This window comes from Galleria mellonella, unplaced genomic scaffold, assembly GCF_026898425.1.
Source record: "Galleria mellonella isolate WM207_F2 unplaced genomic scaffold, CSIRO_AGI_GalMel_v1 utg270, whole genome shotgun sequence".
Taxonomy (NCBI): domain Eukaryota; kingdom Metazoa; phylum Arthropoda; class Insecta; order Lepidoptera; family Pyralidae; genus Galleria; species Galleria mellonella.
Genome location: NW_026442062.1, coordinates 4,378,006 through 4,398,634, shown reverse-complemented (window position 1 = coordinate 4,398,634; position 20,629 = coordinate 4,378,006). Strand labels below are relative to the sequence as shown.

Below are 20,629 nucleotides of genomic sequence, written 5' to 3'. Positions count from 1 at the left end.
CATCAAAAGGTGAGTGTACAAAATCAGGAGTATATTTGCGTAAAAAATCATTGACCCATGATATATCTTTAAAATGATTTTGACGATGTTTTGAATTTAGTTTTCTCATATTTTGCCAAACAGTGGAAATTGGTGTTAATCTATTAAATTTGGAACAAAATTCCTGCCACCCCTGTTGTCTTACTTGCTTAATTACTAACTTTTTAACAGCTTGAACTCTTTTAAAATTTATGTAATTATCGAGAGTTGGATTTTGTTTAAACCTAAGGTAAGCCGCTTTACTATCATTGACAGCTGTCGCACACCTGTTATTCCACCAAGGTACTGCAATATGTTTGTGCCTCTTTGAAGTATTTGCACCGCTATTTGATAAGTTCCTACGTGGAACGGAACGTTCCACAGCTGTCAAAATAATTTTACAGAACCTATTGTAATTGTTTAAGGGTTCATTGACATCATACTCGAAATCCAAAAGTAATTGATTAACAGTTTCAGAATAAAGATCCCAATTAACGAGACGTAGGTTTATACGATTTAACAAAAGTTTATTAACTTCATCTATAGGAGCATGTTGTTCACCTGACGGAGTTGATGAAGAGTTCTTTGTGTTTATTTTAGTAAAAGTCGGCAGGTGATAACTTCCTAACGGATCATCATGAACCGACCACTCGCATTTTAATGATATGGATGGGGATACCATAGTTAAATCAAGGCCATTGGGTCTCCAAATATGAGAGCCAACAGTAGTAACTTGCTTATCATTTAATAGTACCAAATTACATTCATCTAAACAATCAAGAATGTCTTTACCTCTTGTATTAGTGGAGGTACAACCCCACATAGTATGATGTGCATTTAAATCTCCAGATATGATAGTGGGTTTAGGAAGAGACTCCAAAAAGAACTTAAATTTGGCTTTAGTAAAACTAGGTGTACTATTGGTAGGACAGTAAATACTGGCAACTGAATACCAAGAATTATTAACTTCAATACTAATAGCTATAGTTTGCAAAGAATTGTCGAAAAAAGAGTGAAGTTTTTTATATCTAATACTATTATGTATAATAATTGCTACTCCATTGTGGTTATTACCACAATCATTTCGTTCTATACAATAATCTTTAATTTTTAATTTGTAATGTGGTTTTAGCCAAGTTTCTGAGATGAGAGCAATGTGAATATGATGTTCATTTAAAAATTGTGTAAAAATATGTCGATTGCTCAGTAGGCTCTGAGCGTTCCACTGTATGATAGTTAATTGGTCTCGATTGAATTTTGTGAAATAGGTCTATTACCAAAAGTATCATATAACACATTCAAAACACTTTTAGTGTTAATAGATGTGTTCTTTGTGTTATGTAGTGAAATAAGTTTGATTATGCTTTCTATTAAAAGTGATAAACTCTTGTTATCAGAATTTAGAATTGAAATTAGGTCTACATTTTTTTTAGGTTTGTTACCCAGTTTAGGAAATATTTCAGTGCTAAGTATATCTCCAAAAGAAGCAGGTCTGAATTTAGATCTATTTTCAGCAATTTTCTTTTGTTTAACAGGGCATTGCGGTGATACACTTGTGTGATTTCCATTGCAGTGTACACAAATAGCGTTTTCCATTCCAGTTGTACAAGTTTTATAATTATGCTCACCTTTGCAGATGCTGCAACGCTCAGAATTCTTACAGAATTTAGCTAAATGTCCATACCTCAAGCACCGGTAGCATTGTTTAACTGGTGGTATATATGGAGTGACATTGTGGCGCCAACCTCCAATATCCAGATATTCAGGTAATACAGATGCAGCAAAAGTAATTGTCACGGTTAGAGTTGGCTGTAACACATATCCATGAGTCAAGGTATTTTTTCTTAAAATTCTTTTAATAGCAATAATTTTCTTAGAACTCGATATCATAGTATATATTTTTTTATTAGATATATTTGTAGGTACATTTCTAATAACGCCTGTAACTTCTGTTGAAGAAGCAGGAATACTGGCCTTAAAATGGTAGTCATTTAAAAAAGTTTTATTATTTAAAAAAGCATTGGCTAAGTCTGGCTTTTGAAAGTATACTCCGATTTTGAATTTATTTATAGATCTAAGATAAGTTACCCCTTTATTAAATCGTTTTAAACAGGAGGAGAGTGAGAGCAAGTCTCTGGATCCAATGGTTTTCTGACTATCTGAGGATTCTACAAAGACAACAAATTCTGTCCCAGGGGATTCCTCGGGATATCTTCTAATATAATCTGTGACGTAGTAAGGTTTATACTTATCGGCCTTATCAATTTCAGATTCTGAGTCAGTAGAAGTATCTTCCGAATATATATCCTTGTCATTACAAGGTTCATGGTCTACATCACCTGAATCGTCATCTTTTTTTTTCCTTTTTCTACAACTGCGCTTCCCCATGAATGCTAATTATATTACTGTCGCTGAATTTAGTGAAAATATAATATTTTATTCAATAATAAGAATTGATAGAGATAGTTTTAATAAATTAATAAAAAAAATTTAAAAAACCCGCTTGTTCTTATTCGAGTTTCCCGCCTTTTTTTTCCGTGAATGACAGTCAATGACATATGAAGTAATGACGTCTACGCGTCTGTGTCAGTAATAGTTATAGATTAGAGAGACTATAATGTAGTGGTACTAAGATTAAGTACTAAGGTAGTAGTTGTAGTATTAATTTATCTACAAGCTGTGACAATGATACGATCTAAGAACAAGGAAAATCACACTGACGACTTGAAAATCAGGGTTGCTAGATGCAAATTTTGATTTCTATTCAAATGCCAAATTTTTCCGAATCGATACGATTTCCTGAGGTAAAACTTTAAAGTTCTATTCCGGAATCTTTGGTTTTACGCAATCGCAATGTTGTATTGTTTTTTACTACGTTTTGCCATGTGCGAAAATTTTAATCCAATTACTTACAACATAAAAAAATTGCATTTTTTTATTAAATAATCTAATCAGCCAAACGTCAAATTAGCTGATTAAACCGCTAAATCGGTGTTTTTGGATATTCGGGGTAATCTTTGATATTACTGACCCGATTTTGAAATTTCTTTCGTTGTTAAAAAGGTATATTATCCCTGCGTGCTATAAGCTACCTATTTTTTATTTTAGTATTTTTTTTTATACTACAAAAGTCTTTAAGTAAATATAAGTTTTCAATAATGAATCATAATCCCTAAATGTAATTAAAGTTGGCAGAAATTCTATAATATGGCGTGCGCTGTCTAAATTGCTTGAAATAAAGAAATACAATCTATAGCAAAAATATTTATTATAATTAACTTTACAAAAAAGTCCGTGACCATATATCTAAGGTTAATATCTCAACCAAAAAAAGGTTCATATGTTAAAAGTATAAAAAAATTTACAAGATTAGGTTTGCATACTGGTTTGATTTTAAAAATTATTATAAAAATAAATATAGTACGTAGTACATCTTAATAGCTAGATAGGTTAAATGTCCTTTCTTTTATTAAATTACTAGTATTTAAGGTACAATAGATTGAAATACCTATATAATATGTAAATGGTTACAAATGCAATTTATGTTTGAAAATGTTAGGTCCGTGCATTTACTCCATGGCGAATAACTGATATATTGTACAATTGTTATCTATTGTTACTAATTGTAAAATCTACCTAGTACAACCATAATCAATGAGCCACGTAAATGAGTATTTAAACATATCATAGTTTAAAAATTAGTACTTTGGTGGGCGTGTTATACTATATCAATGATATATCTTAAGCCTGCACCTTTTTTGACAGTCGGATAAAAATAGTTTTGTTATATTGGTGTAGATAATGTTAGTACTGTGGTAGTTGGCACAATAAAATGCATAGAGACTCTGTTTATCATAATGGAACAACTACAGATAAATGTAAAACATGTAGCCAATATGCACTAACAGTTATACTGCATAATAACATGTCCATTACCTTGATAAAATTTTATATATTTAGCTCTTTAAGGAGAAAACAGATGCAGTTTTCACACTGTAACTGAGTGGCTAGTGTGATTTGTATAAACATTTGCAACGTACCCCCGATTAGATTTTCTTTGATAATCCGAGTTTTTGAAAGAAACCGCTATGGGCGCAGTTGCAAAATCGATGTAAACCTAGTAGTAGTAACGTAAATTGATACTTTTTTTTTATACAACTTAGAATGGCAAACAAGCTGACGGCCCACCTGATGGAAAGTGGTAACCGTTGCCTATAGACATGAGCAATACCATGGACATAACAGAGTATACTGTTTCGCCCTTGATACCCCCCCCCCCCCCCCCCATGCGTTGCCATACTTGAGGACTCAGATGTTATTCCTCTGTACCCAGTAAATTCACGCCTAATTAGATATTATCTAATAATTTGTTTTCAAACTATGCAATTAAGTTTATAATAAACTATAATATATAGGTAATTCAGAGAAATTTTTTACTATAAATTTTTATAGTAAATAATTTGTTAAAATTATCTCTATGCTTCGATCAGATACTCCGATTGTGGTCAGGAGTAGACGTAGTAATAGTGGAATAGTAGCCTTGTTCTCTTTTCTTATAAACTAAAAAACATGCAACGTGAAAGTCAAAAGTGAATATCCAAATAAGTATTATAGTATTTAAACTGCATGTTTATAAATCCTTAAAATATGTAATAAACATTTATCATTATTAGACTCATGGTATAAAAATAAAATGAAAAAAAGCTTTTGTGCAATGATTAGAAACATTTATTGGATGTATTTTAATATCTAATGTAACGTGGGCAAACTTATACATCTTTAGTAAGTATAATGCACCCCTATATAAGAAGTACAGTTGTGCAGCAACAATAAAGAATTTTAGATAAAAATTTTTAGAGCTTCAAATACATAAAATTCTTTAATATAATACTTAGGTATACACATTATTTCTTATAAATATTAAGTAGCAAAGTGAAGTAGGACCATGCAGTTTTTATGATCTGTAACAAAATAATAATGTCGCTTTTTAAAACAAGCTTTCGTCTATCTTTTTTTTATAACACAGAAGCAATCGAAAATGCGGTTCATCTGATGGAAAGTGGTAACAGTCGCCTGTATAAATGAACAGTGTACTTCATATGTTTCTGTATTCTGTAATTTCATTATCGTAATCCGAACAAAGTCATACAAACAAGGTAAAGATGCGGGGGAAGGGAATTTTTAGTAATGGGGTCTAAGTGCCCCATTGTTAGCAATACACTATATCAGGTCGACTTCCATGCAGTTTTCCTTGGAAACTATCGTGGTGTCATCTAATATATTTTATCACGATGGGCTAACTGACCTGCTTTCATCGTTACCTATCAACCCTCATTGATGCCTCGCCACCGTATACTTTTTTTATGGGTGATAATGGAATGGTAACCCCACTCGCGCTATTGGTGTACACTGGCGGGGCACCAGTGAAGAATGATAGGTGAGGATGAAGCAGGTCAGTTAGCCAATCATGAAGAATTCAAACGCTAGCGTATACTGATAGCGCAGGCGGGGTTACCATTTTATTCTCACCCACAAAAAAAAAGATAAAGATGCTTAGTTGCTGAAATACGAATGGGACAAAAGTGCCCAAGTAGACAACTTATAGATGATGCTTATATAGTTGTACTATTAGCAATAGAATAATATAGTGATATAAATACTTGCCATGGTATAACTTGCTAAAGAAATGACAGAGAATCCGTATGTAGTCACACAAACCGCTTTTTGGGATCTGAAAAATATTAAAGTTATACAATTACCTTTTTATTTTTTGGCCTTTAGAAAATAAACTATGCTTTAAATGTACATTTGTATATATAGTGAATTTTAATAAGTGTTACTCAAAATTAATTAACAATGTGAATAATTAGGTATATCTACTTACATATGATTACACATTTGGTAATTTAGTAAGATGAATTACTATAAATATTAATTTACTAATAAATAAATTCATATTTGAAATACGATATTTTTTATTAATATATATATATATATATATATATATATATATATATATATATATATATATATATATATATATATATATATATATATATATATATATATATATATAACTTATATAAAAGTAAATGATACCAACCTGCGTAACATTATTAGAATAACTTTTCGGATTCTATTGGATGTGGTATACCATCCGCTGCAGTAAAGAGCATGCGATACGCCAATACTCTAAAACATAAATAAAATAAATCAGAACAGCCGAAAAACACTCGATTATATATTTCGACACTTTTTATTTTTCTCTCAAAATCTTATTTGGACTATTACGAACACTTAATAAAATAAATTTCTAGTGTTCAAATCGCCAGATTGGAATTTGCAGCTTTAAAGTTCTAAAAGCAGAAGTACTAAACCAACAGAGATCGATGCACTCAATCAATAAAATAGGTAGGTAAAAGATATAGGCTTAGAATATATAGATAGAGCGTCTTCATACAAAAGCGAGTCAACTTTTTCATACAATTTTACATTATAAATTGAGTATATTTTCTTTATAATTTCTATATTTATTTTGTATTATAATTTTTGCATCTTTTTAATGCGTATTTATGATAAAATAAATGAGTATGTACTCATTTTATTTTATTAAATAATTAAATACAAATACGTCAACATACATTGTGTGTGTAAGTGTATAGAACACTAATAAAAAAATGAGTCATCTAATTTGACAGATAGCTGACTAAAAGCTGATCCGTTTATGAGGCTTGATGATTATATAGATATATCTATATAATCTATGGAGATAGGTTATAGATGATATACTTATGCTAATATTTTTTATTTTTAAGAGATGAGAATGGAGAGGCAGCCCCATTTACTCTATTGGTATACACTGGTATGGTATGAGTGATAGGCGAGAATGAAGTTAGTAGAGATGGGTAATATCTGATATCTATACGTATATTTAGTTCTTTTGGTCATTGATGACCACTCTATGCAATATTATATATCGCGATATGCCCATACCAGTCCGATATCTATACTCATTACGAGCGAGTTTTTCTTTTCGATATTATATATCAAATAATCGACAGTTAATATATCGTTACGTGATTCAGTTAGTACATAAAGTATTCTACATGCTAAATTAACATATAACCTATTCGTGTACGAAATTCCATTCAAATTAGTTCAATAGTTTTTGCGTAAAAGAGTGACAAACATCTATCGTTATAAACTTTCGCATTTATAATATTAATAATATTGGGCAAATGTATGTATAGACATTGTAACTACAATATATAGATACTGCTATATATTACCCACCCGTAGAAGTTAGGTGATCATCATCGTGAAGAAGAATTCACCAGGAATTGATCACGATGCTTTCCAGGATGATTTACCCATTTATTTATTTATTTATTCTTTATTGACCACATTACAAAGAAATGTCTGGTACAAAAGGTACTACTGTTACTTATTATTACAAATGTGAAAATGAGTTTGTTTATTTATTTGTTATTTATAAGTACTTTAACGACTCAGCCAAATTACATGAAATTTAGTACGACAGTATTTGAGATGGATAAGGATAACTATCTTGTCTTTTCTACCAGTCAATCAACATAATATATCGTGGTCACGCCGACGAAGTCCCGGGCAAAAACTAGTTATGAATCTGTATATTCGTAATATATTCGTAAATATCGATTTTAAATACTTACGGATTCCAGGAGTCTATGTCCGTACCAACACAATAGCCAAGTTTGCAGCAAAATAGCACTCAGAAATATTTTATATAAAATTTCCGTAACTTTTTCAATTATCTGTAAATTTAAAAATACATTAACATTAATTATACTGGTTAATTTATCGTAAAAAGCGACTAGGGGAACTTAATAGTCGAGGAATGGGTAGTAGCGTCCTTTTTTTAACATCACCAAAGCCTAACCGCGGTTGTCAACCTGCCTGCTAAGTATGGCAACTACTGGCAAAACCAAAAAATAGGGGGAGGCCTACGTTCAGCAGTGGACAGTTAACGGCTGACATGATGATGATGATGATGATGATGGTGATACTACTTTGTTATATAATATACTTAGTTATATAATATACTTAGTAATATAATAGTATGTATATTAATTGTATAGTCAATACATTAAACTAATTAGCATTATATTTACACAATTAGACATGTTATTTGGGAAAATTGTTTAACTTCGCTAATAGAATACTGTAATATTATATAGAAATACAAACCACACAACAAAAACCACAGAAACACAGTAGAATGGAACTATTGAAGAAATTCACCAATAGTTGAAATCCATTCAAACTTTCCACGTCGCCTGCTAACCTGCAGCAAAACAATTTACGATCACAATTAGGTACGTACCTACTCGTATTATGTTGTTGAAATTGTTAACATTGGTTATATTTAGATCAACAAAACTGATTATTTTGAGATTTGCTGACAATAGCGGAAATAAATTTCCATTATACGTTATCAAGATAACGTATTTGAATCACTTAGAGTTCTTTCACAGTTAAAATTACATATTAATCACGCACATTGTGATGATTATATTACCTATATAAGAATGATACTTAAAATGCCTTAATATTGTCAATGTGGAATATTTATTAAGTATATAAAGTATAAACGCATAGGTTAAAAATTTTAACTTTTGAATTTTTGTAATATGGATAAAAACATAATAGAGCAAATAGTATTTTTGAGTAAAATTATTCGAATATTAATTCCTTTCACATATTCCCACGCAATTATTTTTATACTGTCAAGAACATTTATATTGAAGTTTATCAAAACATGGCAACGTCGGGATTATCTGTCAATTTTCGAAAACAAGTGGATAATTTTTAATATTCAGTAAGTATGTCAAATAAAGCTAGCAAAACTCCTCCTCCTCTTCCACTTGTGTTGATTCTGCTTAACAGTATCATAAGTCGGTATCCGGGCTTGGATATATTGAATTGTAAACTTATTGAGTTTCGCAGAATGACAATAAATTATTTAGAAATAAATAAATTTTATTATGTTGCAGATATTGTGATTACTAAAACAGCGAATTGGGAAACTATCAAGCTCCCTTAGTTGGTAAATATAATGAATAAATAATGAAATAATCATAAAATAACTTGCACATAAATATATCTTCTGAAATTTGTAAATGCATTTTTTGTTACTAAAAATTCACATTTTCAGTGATAACTCAATAAGAGTCTTATTGTTTGACGAACATTTTAATTCACACATTTTAAGTAATCAATCACACTTCGGTAAAGTTTGGTATAAACGCTTCCAAATGTTTTTGTAACATGTATTTTAACAGGTTTCCTTTTCTGCGCCCTCTCTCTTGAATCGCTCACTACGCTTTTGGTCCTTTGTGGCCTCCGTCAACAGTTTGGTTAACCTAATTAATGAAATGTTGCTTCCTGTTTCATCACGATTAAGTGGAAAACTTGGATGAGGTTGATTTTCAACCTCATTCAAGTAAAGTAAAGCAAAGCGTAAATTGAAAGTAACTTAGTCTGACCGCGATTTCTAGCGAATTGTAAATATCAAAACAGAGACTAATTAGCAACTATATAGGAATAAATCGAAATAAAGGTTTAGTAACCGATTTGTTTCAATGTCAACAATAAACAATAATAAAAGATATTTATTATAAGAAATGCGAAATAAGTCAGAAGGAATAACAATCTTATAATGATAAGGATCATCATTAATGACTTCCTGTCATTTTCACATATCTACTTGTAGTCGATGTAGTATATTTTTCTCTTCGACTAATTTTTATTTGCAGTTATATCAGTATTTACTCCCTTTCATGTCATTCTTTCAAACACATCACTTTATGGGTATCTCTCTACTTTTAGAAACACGTTTTACCACCCTGCATGGCTAATGGCTAATAATAAATGTATATGAGTATCTATGAAGGCACGAGTGTCTTCAACGAGTGAAGGTACAGTTGCAGAAAGGGCATAAATGCACTTTCTTATATAGTATATATATATATATATATATATATATATATATATATATATATATTCTTTATAGAATTAAAACATACAGTAACAACAGTATTATATGTATAGTGCTTACCTGATCAAAGCTAGGTGTCTTTGTATAATTTCTAGAATCTCTTTCTGGTATATGACCTCCCACTCCTTGTCATCGTAGCTCTTCATTGTTTGCTTATCATTTCGATTGAAATACTCTAGACTATATACACCTGGAATTTATTATTAAATCAATAGAAAATATATCAACAATCCAAGTTCAACAATAGAAGGTGTAGCAAGTAATTATGAAATTAAGTAACTTATTTAATGATAGGTCGTAGTTTGGAATAATTTATATCTGGCTTGCGACAGGTAGGATTTCAATGAGAGCCTCTATATTGTTTTATTAAATATGAAGGTTAATAAATCCAATTAAATGGTTGAAGTTGAATATTCCATTGTAAAATCTTTCAGAATTGAAATAAAATCAGGAGTTTCAGTAGTGTATTATATATATATATATATATATATATATATATATATATATGTATGTATGTTAATTGTAGTATTAATATTTATTTTTTATTTAATCTATTAATATGCAATTTGGAATGACAATTCAATTTGAAAGGACTTTAAAAAAACAAGGACATCATTTTTTTTATGTAGGTTCGATATCTTCGTCTGTTTTGAATCGATTTTGATTTTTGTTTGCATTTATTTATTTCGTGGCATTATGAAAGATACTGAAAAAGAAGAACGAGATTACTAGTTCGTTTTAATAAAAAAAATGTGTTATGAAAAAATAACTACTTCAGTATTCACAAAATCATTATAGAATAATATTTTTTTAATTATTTTATGTGAATAAAACATATAATTATATAAAATAAATTAAACTATAAACCTTTACGATTACAGAAAAAATCAACGAGTTGAATCAGAATTAACAAAGATATCGATAGAGGATTGCTGTTCATCCGGATGGTAGGGATGAAACATTAGATGGTGGCGGGTTGTGTGATGTTGAAATTCAGCAGCTGGTATTTTTTTTTAATGGGTGATAATGGAATAGTAACCCCACCCGCGCTATTGGTATACACCGGCGAGGCACCAGTGAAGGATGATAGGCGAGGATGAAGCAGGTCAGTTAGCCCATCGTGACGAATTCAATAAGAATTGTTCACGATGGTTTCCAGGGGGAACCACGTGGAGGTCGACCTAATAGGGCATATTGCTAGCAATGGGGCTCAAACTCCATTGCTAACAATCCCTTTCCCCCCAGCAGCTGGTATTAATCCTGACGAGGTATCGAGCCCGGAATCTTATTTACGCAAAACAACATGCGCACTACTGCCTTGTGTAGGTTGAATTATTGAAACGTAAAATGTGATACGTTGTCCTCTAAAGAAAAAGCTTTACCTAAAGGATAAGTTCTTTTAAGTTGATCATCTATAGGCACGTAAAAAAGTTTCCTGATTCTAAGGGACAATAGATCGAACTGAGTGGTAATATGACTTAGAAATATGCAGAATAGCGTGTCCCCACTCACAATTGACAGTACAACGGTGGTTCCTGAAAATTTAAGAACATAGATGGTATACAAAGTTTTTATGATAGAGTTGATTAGCAAATAGATAATAGAAGAGTATGAGTTTCTTCAACAAACCTCTTGCTTTAATTTTAACTTACTATGGCATACGTAAAAAAACATATAAATTAAATCCTAATTTAAAACTTTTCTCTATATAGTTCGTTCGCTACATAAAATTTATTTAATAAAAAAAATCTTTATCATTTTAAGCTATTATTTTCAGCTTTTATCTGCATATATACGTATTATTAGTGACCATATTTATTTTATTAAAATTTTCTACTTACCAAGCCAGGTTTGCAAACACAAAGCGACTTCATATATTATTGGTTGAAAGGGGTCGAAAGGATACCAGAAAAAAAAGGGCATCATCCAAGGAGCTTCGTATCCTGCGAGGCGCTTTACTGCCATATACAAAGGCGGTACCATAAATATAATCATGAGAGAAATGTTGCACCAATAATAAGCTGCGAAGTGTTGACAATATCAAATAATAATAATAAATCTAAAGGTGACACAATAATAAAAATAAATTACAATTATAATAATTGTACTAAATTATGAACATATCGTATCATTCTTTTATTTATCATGATACACTTTATTATAAATTTTTAAGATCTTCGCTTTTAAGAGGCACATTTTTTGAGGTTTACTATATTAGTTGATAGCCGATAGATATTAACCGTGTAGGTTCCGAGATAGAACAGGCTACCCCTTCCTTTCCCGTGAGTGTCGTAAAACGTCACTAAAAGCTAAATTGCGGTTGCCAACCCGCTTGCCAAGCATGGTAACTACTGGCATAACTTCCTCTTATGACTGGGCTATGTTCAGCAATGGGCAGTTAACGGCTGATACAACAACTATTAGTTGATGTTAGTAAAAAACCAGTAGGATAGAATTTGGTTAGTTGGCAAATTGTGATCATAATCACCAGTAATCGTGATAGTTTTACGAAGGACCAAGTGAAGTAACCTGATAGGGTTACAAATACAAGGATAATCATAATCTTAAAAGATGTCCAATCGAAACCACCGAAGATTGTATGTATTTGTAAATGGTAAAAACTTTGTACTCCATGTACATGTAATAATGTAATCGAAATTTTATTAACATAATAAAATTGCAACTAGACTATTATCTATACAAGGGGGATATTTAAGAAAAAAATATATGAAGTCTCTTAATAAGAGCAATAGAAATAGGAAAAAAATAATTTTTAGCAATTTTGCCTTTCTGAATGTTTGTTCCACCATCACTTAAAAACTACCGAATTGAAAGTGGTTTTTCCACTGTTATGTTCCTGAAGGTCTAACGTAAAATCTAGTATATGTTTTGTCTGGCCACGCCATGCAGAAGTGGGATATTCCATTGGTTTACTTACTTCTAAAATTCATGCGAAGTAGCGGGCAAAAAACTAGGTAGTATGAAGATAATTTTTATTTTTTACATGTAAATAATAAGTATAAAGTAATTGTATTTTAGAGCATGGTCTACGTAAGTTAGGGTAGAGATTATCCTATTTATTAGTCTAGACTTTGGTATACTCATACTTTATCATCATTATCATATCAGCCCTTAAGTATCCACTGCTGAACATAAGCCTCCCCGTTGCGAGTTTTGGCAATAGTTGCCACGCTTGATTGCCGGATTGACAACCGCAGTTAGGCTTTGGAAATGTTTAAAGAGTGCCCACTGTTGTACATTCCCCGCCCTTCCTTACTCGCCTCTTACGACACCCACGGGCCTATTCTATACCGAGACTACACGGGTGCCTACACATTATACTTGAAGTAAATCTGCCCGCTATCAAGCGTATAACAAACATCCTATATGTTTTATAAACCTTCATATTAATTACGTACAATATAGCAAGATTTTCATTTCTATTTCTTTTTGCAACTTATAAACAATTTTATGAACATTAAATTCTGAATTTTAGTTTAATTAGGTTAACAAAAGAAATGTAAAAGATACCTTGTGTAACAAACATGAGTTGCTTTTTGGCACGATTTATGATATCATGTTCTTCTTTACTGACAAAACCTTTGGGCCACATTTCTCTCAGTTCCGTCACTAGATTCTTGTATAGGTCTTGTTTCGCCACGTAATAGAAAGATTTTGCCATTGCTGTATAAATAAAAATATATATAACTATCTATTTTCACACTAAGTTTCTAGTAAATAGGCGGAATAAATTGAGTTACATAGGTCTTTATTCCCTCACATATATTTTGCTTTATTAATTTTAATAACTCGTCCGGAGACTTTTGAGTCCATAATCAAATAACAAATGGTTTCCAATCATTATTACATGTTCTAAAAATATTATAATTCGAAATTAAATCAAAATTATTATGAAACCAATCAAATATATATATATATACATATATATATACCATCGTTGTCGGTTCTTCGAGCTATGTGACTAGCTCACTTTGTATATATATACAATGCTACACCTTCCATTTAATTATAATATCCCCACAAAATGTTATGTTTCCAATCATTATTATATGATTTGATTTATCTATAAAAATATTATTATTCGCAAATTTTATCGTTTATTCGCAATGATTAAACACCTGTTAGAGAGGCAAAATTATTATTTAACAAATTGATTACTCAATTATACGATGATGCAATCAATCATATATATATATATATATATATATATATATATATATATATATATATATATATATATATATATATATATATATATATATATATATATATATATATATATATATATATATATAGATCTTTCCTCGCTTCCAACTCCAGACTATTCACCATTTGTTTTTAATCAATTTACAGAGTGTGACGTTAAGAAGAGCATTATTTCTATAACGTCTGATGCAGTAGCGATCATCAGTCGTAAGATGATCATTCCGATTCTTGATGAAATATTGTCTATAATACTTTATCCTAAACCGGGAAAGAAAGAAGTTATCCCCATTCCAAAAAAGAACAATCCTCATTCTTTCTGTGATTTGCGACCTATCTCAATCCTACCATTCCTTTCTAAAGTGGAACGCAAACTCAATTGACAAAATTTTTTACTGAAAACAACCTATTGAACCCTTATCAGTCTGGCTACGACCCCACTAGATAGTCAAGATTACTGATGATATTCGATCGGGTATGGATCCATTCTCACGCTCCTAGATTTTAGCAATGCGTTCAATACCGTTGACTTTGATATCCTGCTAGAAGTCTCTTAACGTATCTCCGGGATTCGTGACTACTTGTTTGGACCTTATAACAGTTTTTCATCTTGGTGCGATACGTTTGCTGGCGTTCCGCAAGGTGTTCAATTCTTATTGACTGGCACATTTACAAATAATGGCTAAGATAATGATGATGAAGGATCTTAAATATATAAATAAAAATAAATCTGACCTAAGTATGCATATTCAACACGCGCATAAATTTTGGTGGCAATGCATCAATATATCCATAGACTCTCCTAGAATCTGTCAGAATTTCTTGTATGCTCATTATTACTATGTTGATGAACTTTTACTTCCAATTCTTGATTATGCCGATACTTGTTATCTATCAGAAGATTTCAAACAAACGAAAATATGATCACCAATAGAAGGTATTCCAATACTCATATTCTTTCACTGCACAATAACTCTTCTTCCCCTCAAATCTGAAGGAAATTCTTGCATACTATATTAGTTTTTTAGATTTTTTCAATTTTTATATTATCAAGAGGTAGTAGAAAATATAAAATGTCTAGTTCAAAACTGAAGAACTAATTTGAAAATCTTCTTAATGTGTTTATATGTCAATCAATGTAAAATTCATATATTTTTATCCATTTGTGTAGCAAGTTTTAAATTTTAGTGTGTACTAATATATGTGTATATATGTATATGTGTATATGTGTGTATGTATATATATATATATGTATATGAGTATGTAGATATAATAATGAGTGTTATTTATATTATTATATGTATCACATCTCCCATATTTAGAACTAACAAAATTTTTCATCGGGTTTATAATTACCATCCAAAGTGTTTTAGTAAGGTCGCCCATTGTTTTCTCATTGTGATTATTTCTTGTAATTATTTATATTTATATATAAGTTTACTATTGTAATCTTTTGGAGGAAACAATAAAGAGTATCTATCTATATATATATATATATATATATATATATATACGAAGTGAGCTAGTCACATAGCTCGAAGAACCGACAACGATGGTAAAGAAAGGTTCTTGAGTGGCGGCTCCGTATGGGCAAACGCAGTGTTGTAGGACGACCCCCACTAGATAGAGTAATGACCTCTAATCCATTGCAGGGAGTCAGTGGATGCAGGTAGTTCAGGACCGTTCCTTATAACAATTTTTGGGGAGGCCTATGTTCAACAGTGGACATATAATGGCTAAGATAATGATGATGAAGTATATAAATAAAACTGACCTAAATATGCATATGCCGCGCATGGCAATGACCTCAATATATCCATAGACTCTCCTAGGGTGGAATTTCTTGCCATTATTACTATGTTGATGAACTGTTGAGCCGCTGCTATCAGAAGATTTCCAAACGAGAACCAATAGAAGGTATTCCAGCATAACCTAAAGAAAAGAACTATATTAGTTTTTTTAGATTTTTACATTATATTATCAGAAGTAGTAGAAAGTCTAGTTCTTAAAAAAACAATCACTGTAAAATTCATTTATCCAATCTGGCAAGTTTTAAATTTTAGTACTAATTGAGGGTTTGCTGTTAAAGGATGTGTTTCCGGGTCCAGTGTATTAGTGTATTAGGCAATTTAATAACTGGCCACAAAGATAACTCGACATAAAACAACATGTCTTTGTAAAACACAGGTTTCTGATGAATTATATTGCATCTGTCCACGGACACGGTCTGTGCCAAGTGTATTTTTTTTTACAACACAGGGGGAAACAAGCATGCAGTTCATCTGAGAGTAAGTGATTACCGCCGCCCATGATCACCCACAACACCAAAGGCATTGCAGGTGTGCTACCGGTCTTTTAAAAAGGAATATGCTCTTTATCATTATTTTTATTTATCATACTTTTTGTTTTTTAGAGTGATCAGAAACTATATCATATTCATTTTCATCGCAGTTGTGTGATATAGTGATATTCATCATAGTTGCCATTGCTGAGGATTCAGGTGTTATTCCTCTGTACCCTGTAAATTTAATGCCATATCCCACCCTTTAAACTGCCATGCAAACAACTGCTTCACGGTAGAAACACGAATGGGCAGAGGTGCTCAAGCAAACGTTTTTAGAAGTGCTAAGGCAAGTTTCCAAATTAGGCCTAAATCTATCTGGAAAGATAATTTTCTATGTAATGACTGAAAAGGTTAATAACTCTGCTATAATAGATGTTTCGACTGTGCTTGTTAACTTTATTGCCTGTTATTAAAGAACGTACACAGATATAAATTACAATACATGAAAAGTAATGAGTATTTTATACTCAATAATATTGTCAATCGATAAACTCAAGAAGTATGTTTTCTCATTTATATTCAGCAAAATTTTCGCGTTCCCGGTTTTATTTTTCAAAATATTTTTTTTTTATGCAAACATGCTAGCGGCCTACCTGATGAAAATCGTCGCCTATAGGCATGAACATATATTTTAAAGCATTAAAATTAGGCGATTGTTAACATTTTTGTACTATTACTTCAAACATTGTAGCAATGTTTATTAAACAGAATTTACAGGTTTCTTCATGTTAAAATTTTACTGATACAACTAACACGCCTAATAAAATTCTTAAACTATTATTTATTCCTTCTCTAATCCATTTGTATACTAACTTAAATTATGCATACGAAAGTGCGGACAGCATAAATCATGTGGTCGATAGTAAATTATTGACGTAGCAGAATGCAATATCACTCGCAATTTGATTTGTATATGATTTGTATGAATAGATCATGAGTTAATATCTAACTACTGGAAAAACAGGATTGTCATTGCAGACTGCTACTAGTGTTACCGTTAATTTGGACTATTTCTGGAGTAAAGCCATAAAAACCGAGTGATTGTAGTGAAGCAGTAGTAGCAACATTTCTTTCTCTCTCTCTCACACACACATACACACTCACACGCACGCACTCGCACACACAGCCACACACAGGCACTCGCAAATGCACACGCACATATACAGACATCGATTGCTACTTTACTTATAATTTTTTTTTTATATATTAATGAAAGTAATGAATGTTCTGCTTTTTTATCGTTTCCAGCACTGTTTTTATCTATGTTCCCTCCTCATTTATTCTCAGCAGGGAAAGCCTTGAATAACACGCAGTAAAAGGTGCAGTAGATATTTACTTTTAATGATTATGGTGACCTCTATTTCATAACAATAGATTCCGAGATTATATCCTATCGTGAAACAGTCTAGGGTGTTTATGCGTCTGAAAACCATTAAGTTAATAAAGACATACTTTTGATATGTGACTGTTATCGCTTGGAAAATGATGCTATTATGACTAATAATCTGTATATCGATTTGATTATTATATATCTGATGAACTATTCTAAAATATGGGCAGATTTTCCTGTATAAACTGTAATCCTTATGAAAATTATACATGGTAAAGTGAGTTTATTTGTTCGTTATAAACGTCTTATCGACTGAAATAATTGTAATGAAAATATATGTGATGGTTTCAACGTAATACTTATTTAAGTTGGAGAAATAATAATATGAAAATAATAAGACTACTTTTTATCGTCGCGGTCATAGTCACAACTTCGATCGCGTAGAGGGGTATATACTAATTAAATAATAAAATAAAACATTTCAGTTTGAACCCTTGATCTAACCTTTTATTATTTACCTTTTAAATTTAGAGTCTTCTTTCATGAAACGCAGCGAGACTATCGCAAGTATACGTTTTGGTACAAGATAGGTGAGGTCATAATCCTCCACATTATAATAAAAGACCTGCAATAAAAGTAGAAAAATAAATAAAACCGTACTAAAAATTTAGTATTCCAACTTTTATGTGCTGTAAATATTTTGTATCGTCAAATGTCCCTTTTAGTTTTACGTAGGTAGTTTAAATTGTTTTACACATGAAACAAGAATATATGCTTATCATTTTTAAAATTAATATGTACTTGTACTATTAACTATAATGGGTTTCGTTTCATGTTATTGTTAATCAGTTTCACGTGGGAGGGTGCCATGTTCTGGTCTCCAATGTTTCTAGTACTTAGCTGCTATTCGTCATTCACGAGACCTGATGGTATGTTACACTGTGGCCCGCATGATGGAACGTGGTAACGGTCGCCCATAGACATGAACGATATCATGGACATAACAGAATATACTGTTTCGCTCATGACACCCTTCATGCGTTACTATTCCTTGAATTGAATGTAGTTTTCACAGCTGTGTTATCGAAGATCTAATTTAAAAAATGATGTACGTTTTAACAGGAGTGGTCTATTGAATTGGATTTCCTACTTCTGAAATTCACGCTATAAAATAGTATGCAAAAAGTTAGTTTTTAAATAAAATGCTTGTTAGAATAAATTTTCTACTCACTTCTTTCTTGTTAGAGTTGCGATTGCCCTTCTTAAAATAGGTTTTCCATCCTGCCATGTTTAGTAGAAAGTTCTAACTCTAATGATTCAATTGTTGTGGTCCTTTTATAAAGTTCCTTTACGCCGACCGTGTGAATTGTCATACGCAATCTGTGAAATTTTTATGTTGTTTTCGAACTTTATTTTTCTTGTTGTTCAACTTTTTGAGTACTTTTCAACGTTTTACCGATTTTTATAAAACAAGGGAGACTCTTAATTTTAAGAATTCCGAAAAATTTACATACTAATATAACGCGTCTATCTGTCAAATATGGCAGGCTCAGGTTTTTATAATTCCCTTATTATGATATAACGGTCATGATATTTTCTAACCGATTCAATGCAATATTTAAAAAAATCTACTCTTCTTATTACTCACATTGTATCATAGTATCACACTGTAATAGCAGTATTAATAGCATATAGTATGAACATTCCCTGTCCCATTGTCGAGGTGACCCCTTTCCTTCCTTCTCTCACAAACGTGGCTAAAATATGATCGTTCAAAAAAAGAACGTTTAGCGTTTTATACTTACATATTTACACATGTACAGACGTCATTTGTTTATGTGGCTGTGACAGCCATAGATCACACAGTTTCTGTATAAAGTGTTCGGTGTACAATTTAATTACCATGTAAATAATACATAAGACAACCCTCAGATAAATTTCGTTTTTAAGTCTATCAATTTCGACTATTCATTTAGTCAATTGTATTCTTTCATACTTATTTTATATCCTTCTGTAATATTACGTAACGGCTGATATTTTAATGGGCATATGGTCTATCTATATATTAATTTTATCTTCATTTTGGATTGAAGCATAAAAGTTGCAGGATACAATAAGTAAGCAAGTGAAACCATGGCTACTATTAGTGTTCTCTATAAATTATTCACTTATAAAATAAAATGTAGTATCTGTAGGCTTATTTGCTAAATAGAAGTTGAAGTTACGAAGTTTTGCTTTTCAAGTTTATGAGTGAAAGGTATTAATAATAAAAAATAACTTGTTTACAATTCCATAGATGTACTTTATTTTGTCCTAGCGACTCGGTTCGACTTCGCACGGGTAATATTATTTACTTAAAATCTGTAACATCATTATAACAAATCTACGTAAGTATTTTTATGTGTGAAATCGTGTAGAATGGTGCAATAAACGTAATGACTTGACACACTTCGGTCAACATTAATGGTGTCCTACTGTACAATTCTGTAGGTAGGTATGCTGTTTACCGTCACGCGGTCAACAATCAAGTACATACGTATATGTATACATTTATATTATCATCATCATATCAGCATTTAACTATCCACTGCTCGTTCGCTCTCGTAGAGCTACACGTGTAGAGCCAGTAACATGAACGAATGAAATTGAAAATGTGACAAAGGATTCGTAAGAATTA

General features: G+C 31.3%; 1 protein-coding gene and 1 long non-coding RNA gene across 2 annotated transcripts; one reads left to right on the top strand and one right to left on the bottom strand.

Moving 5' to 3' along the window:
• Window positions 1-117: 117 nt before the first annotated feature.
• Window positions 118-2,556, top strand: LOC128200778 (uncharacterized). The gene is made up of 3 exons (XR_008252871.1): window positions 118-519; window positions 1,655-1,852; window positions 2,289-2,556. It is a non-coding gene; the product is annotated as an uncharacterized LOC128200778 (long non-coding RNA).
• A 2,225-nt stretch (window positions 2,557-4,781) lies between these two features.
• Window positions 4,782-19,311, bottom strand: LOC113514405 (odorant receptor 4-like). Its single transcript, XM_026898489.3, has 12 exons — window positions 19,184-19,311; window positions 18,471-18,577; window positions 16,053-16,210; window positions 13,586-13,738; window positions 11,896-12,075; window positions 11,437-11,589; window positions 10,115-10,244; window positions 8,245-8,341; window positions 7,710-7,811; window positions 6,122-6,210; window positions 5,683-5,749; window positions 4,782-4,979 (listed from the first exon to the last, which is right to left on the bottom strand). Exons 1-12 carry the CDS (start codon window positions 19,238-19,240, stop codon window positions 4,923-4,925), a joined length of 1,350 nt encoding a protein of 449 aa, XP_026754290.3. The 5' UTR covers window positions 19,241-19,311; the 3' UTR covers window positions 4,782-4,922.
• Between the last annotated feature and the right edge of the window lie 1,318 nt (window positions 19,312-20,629).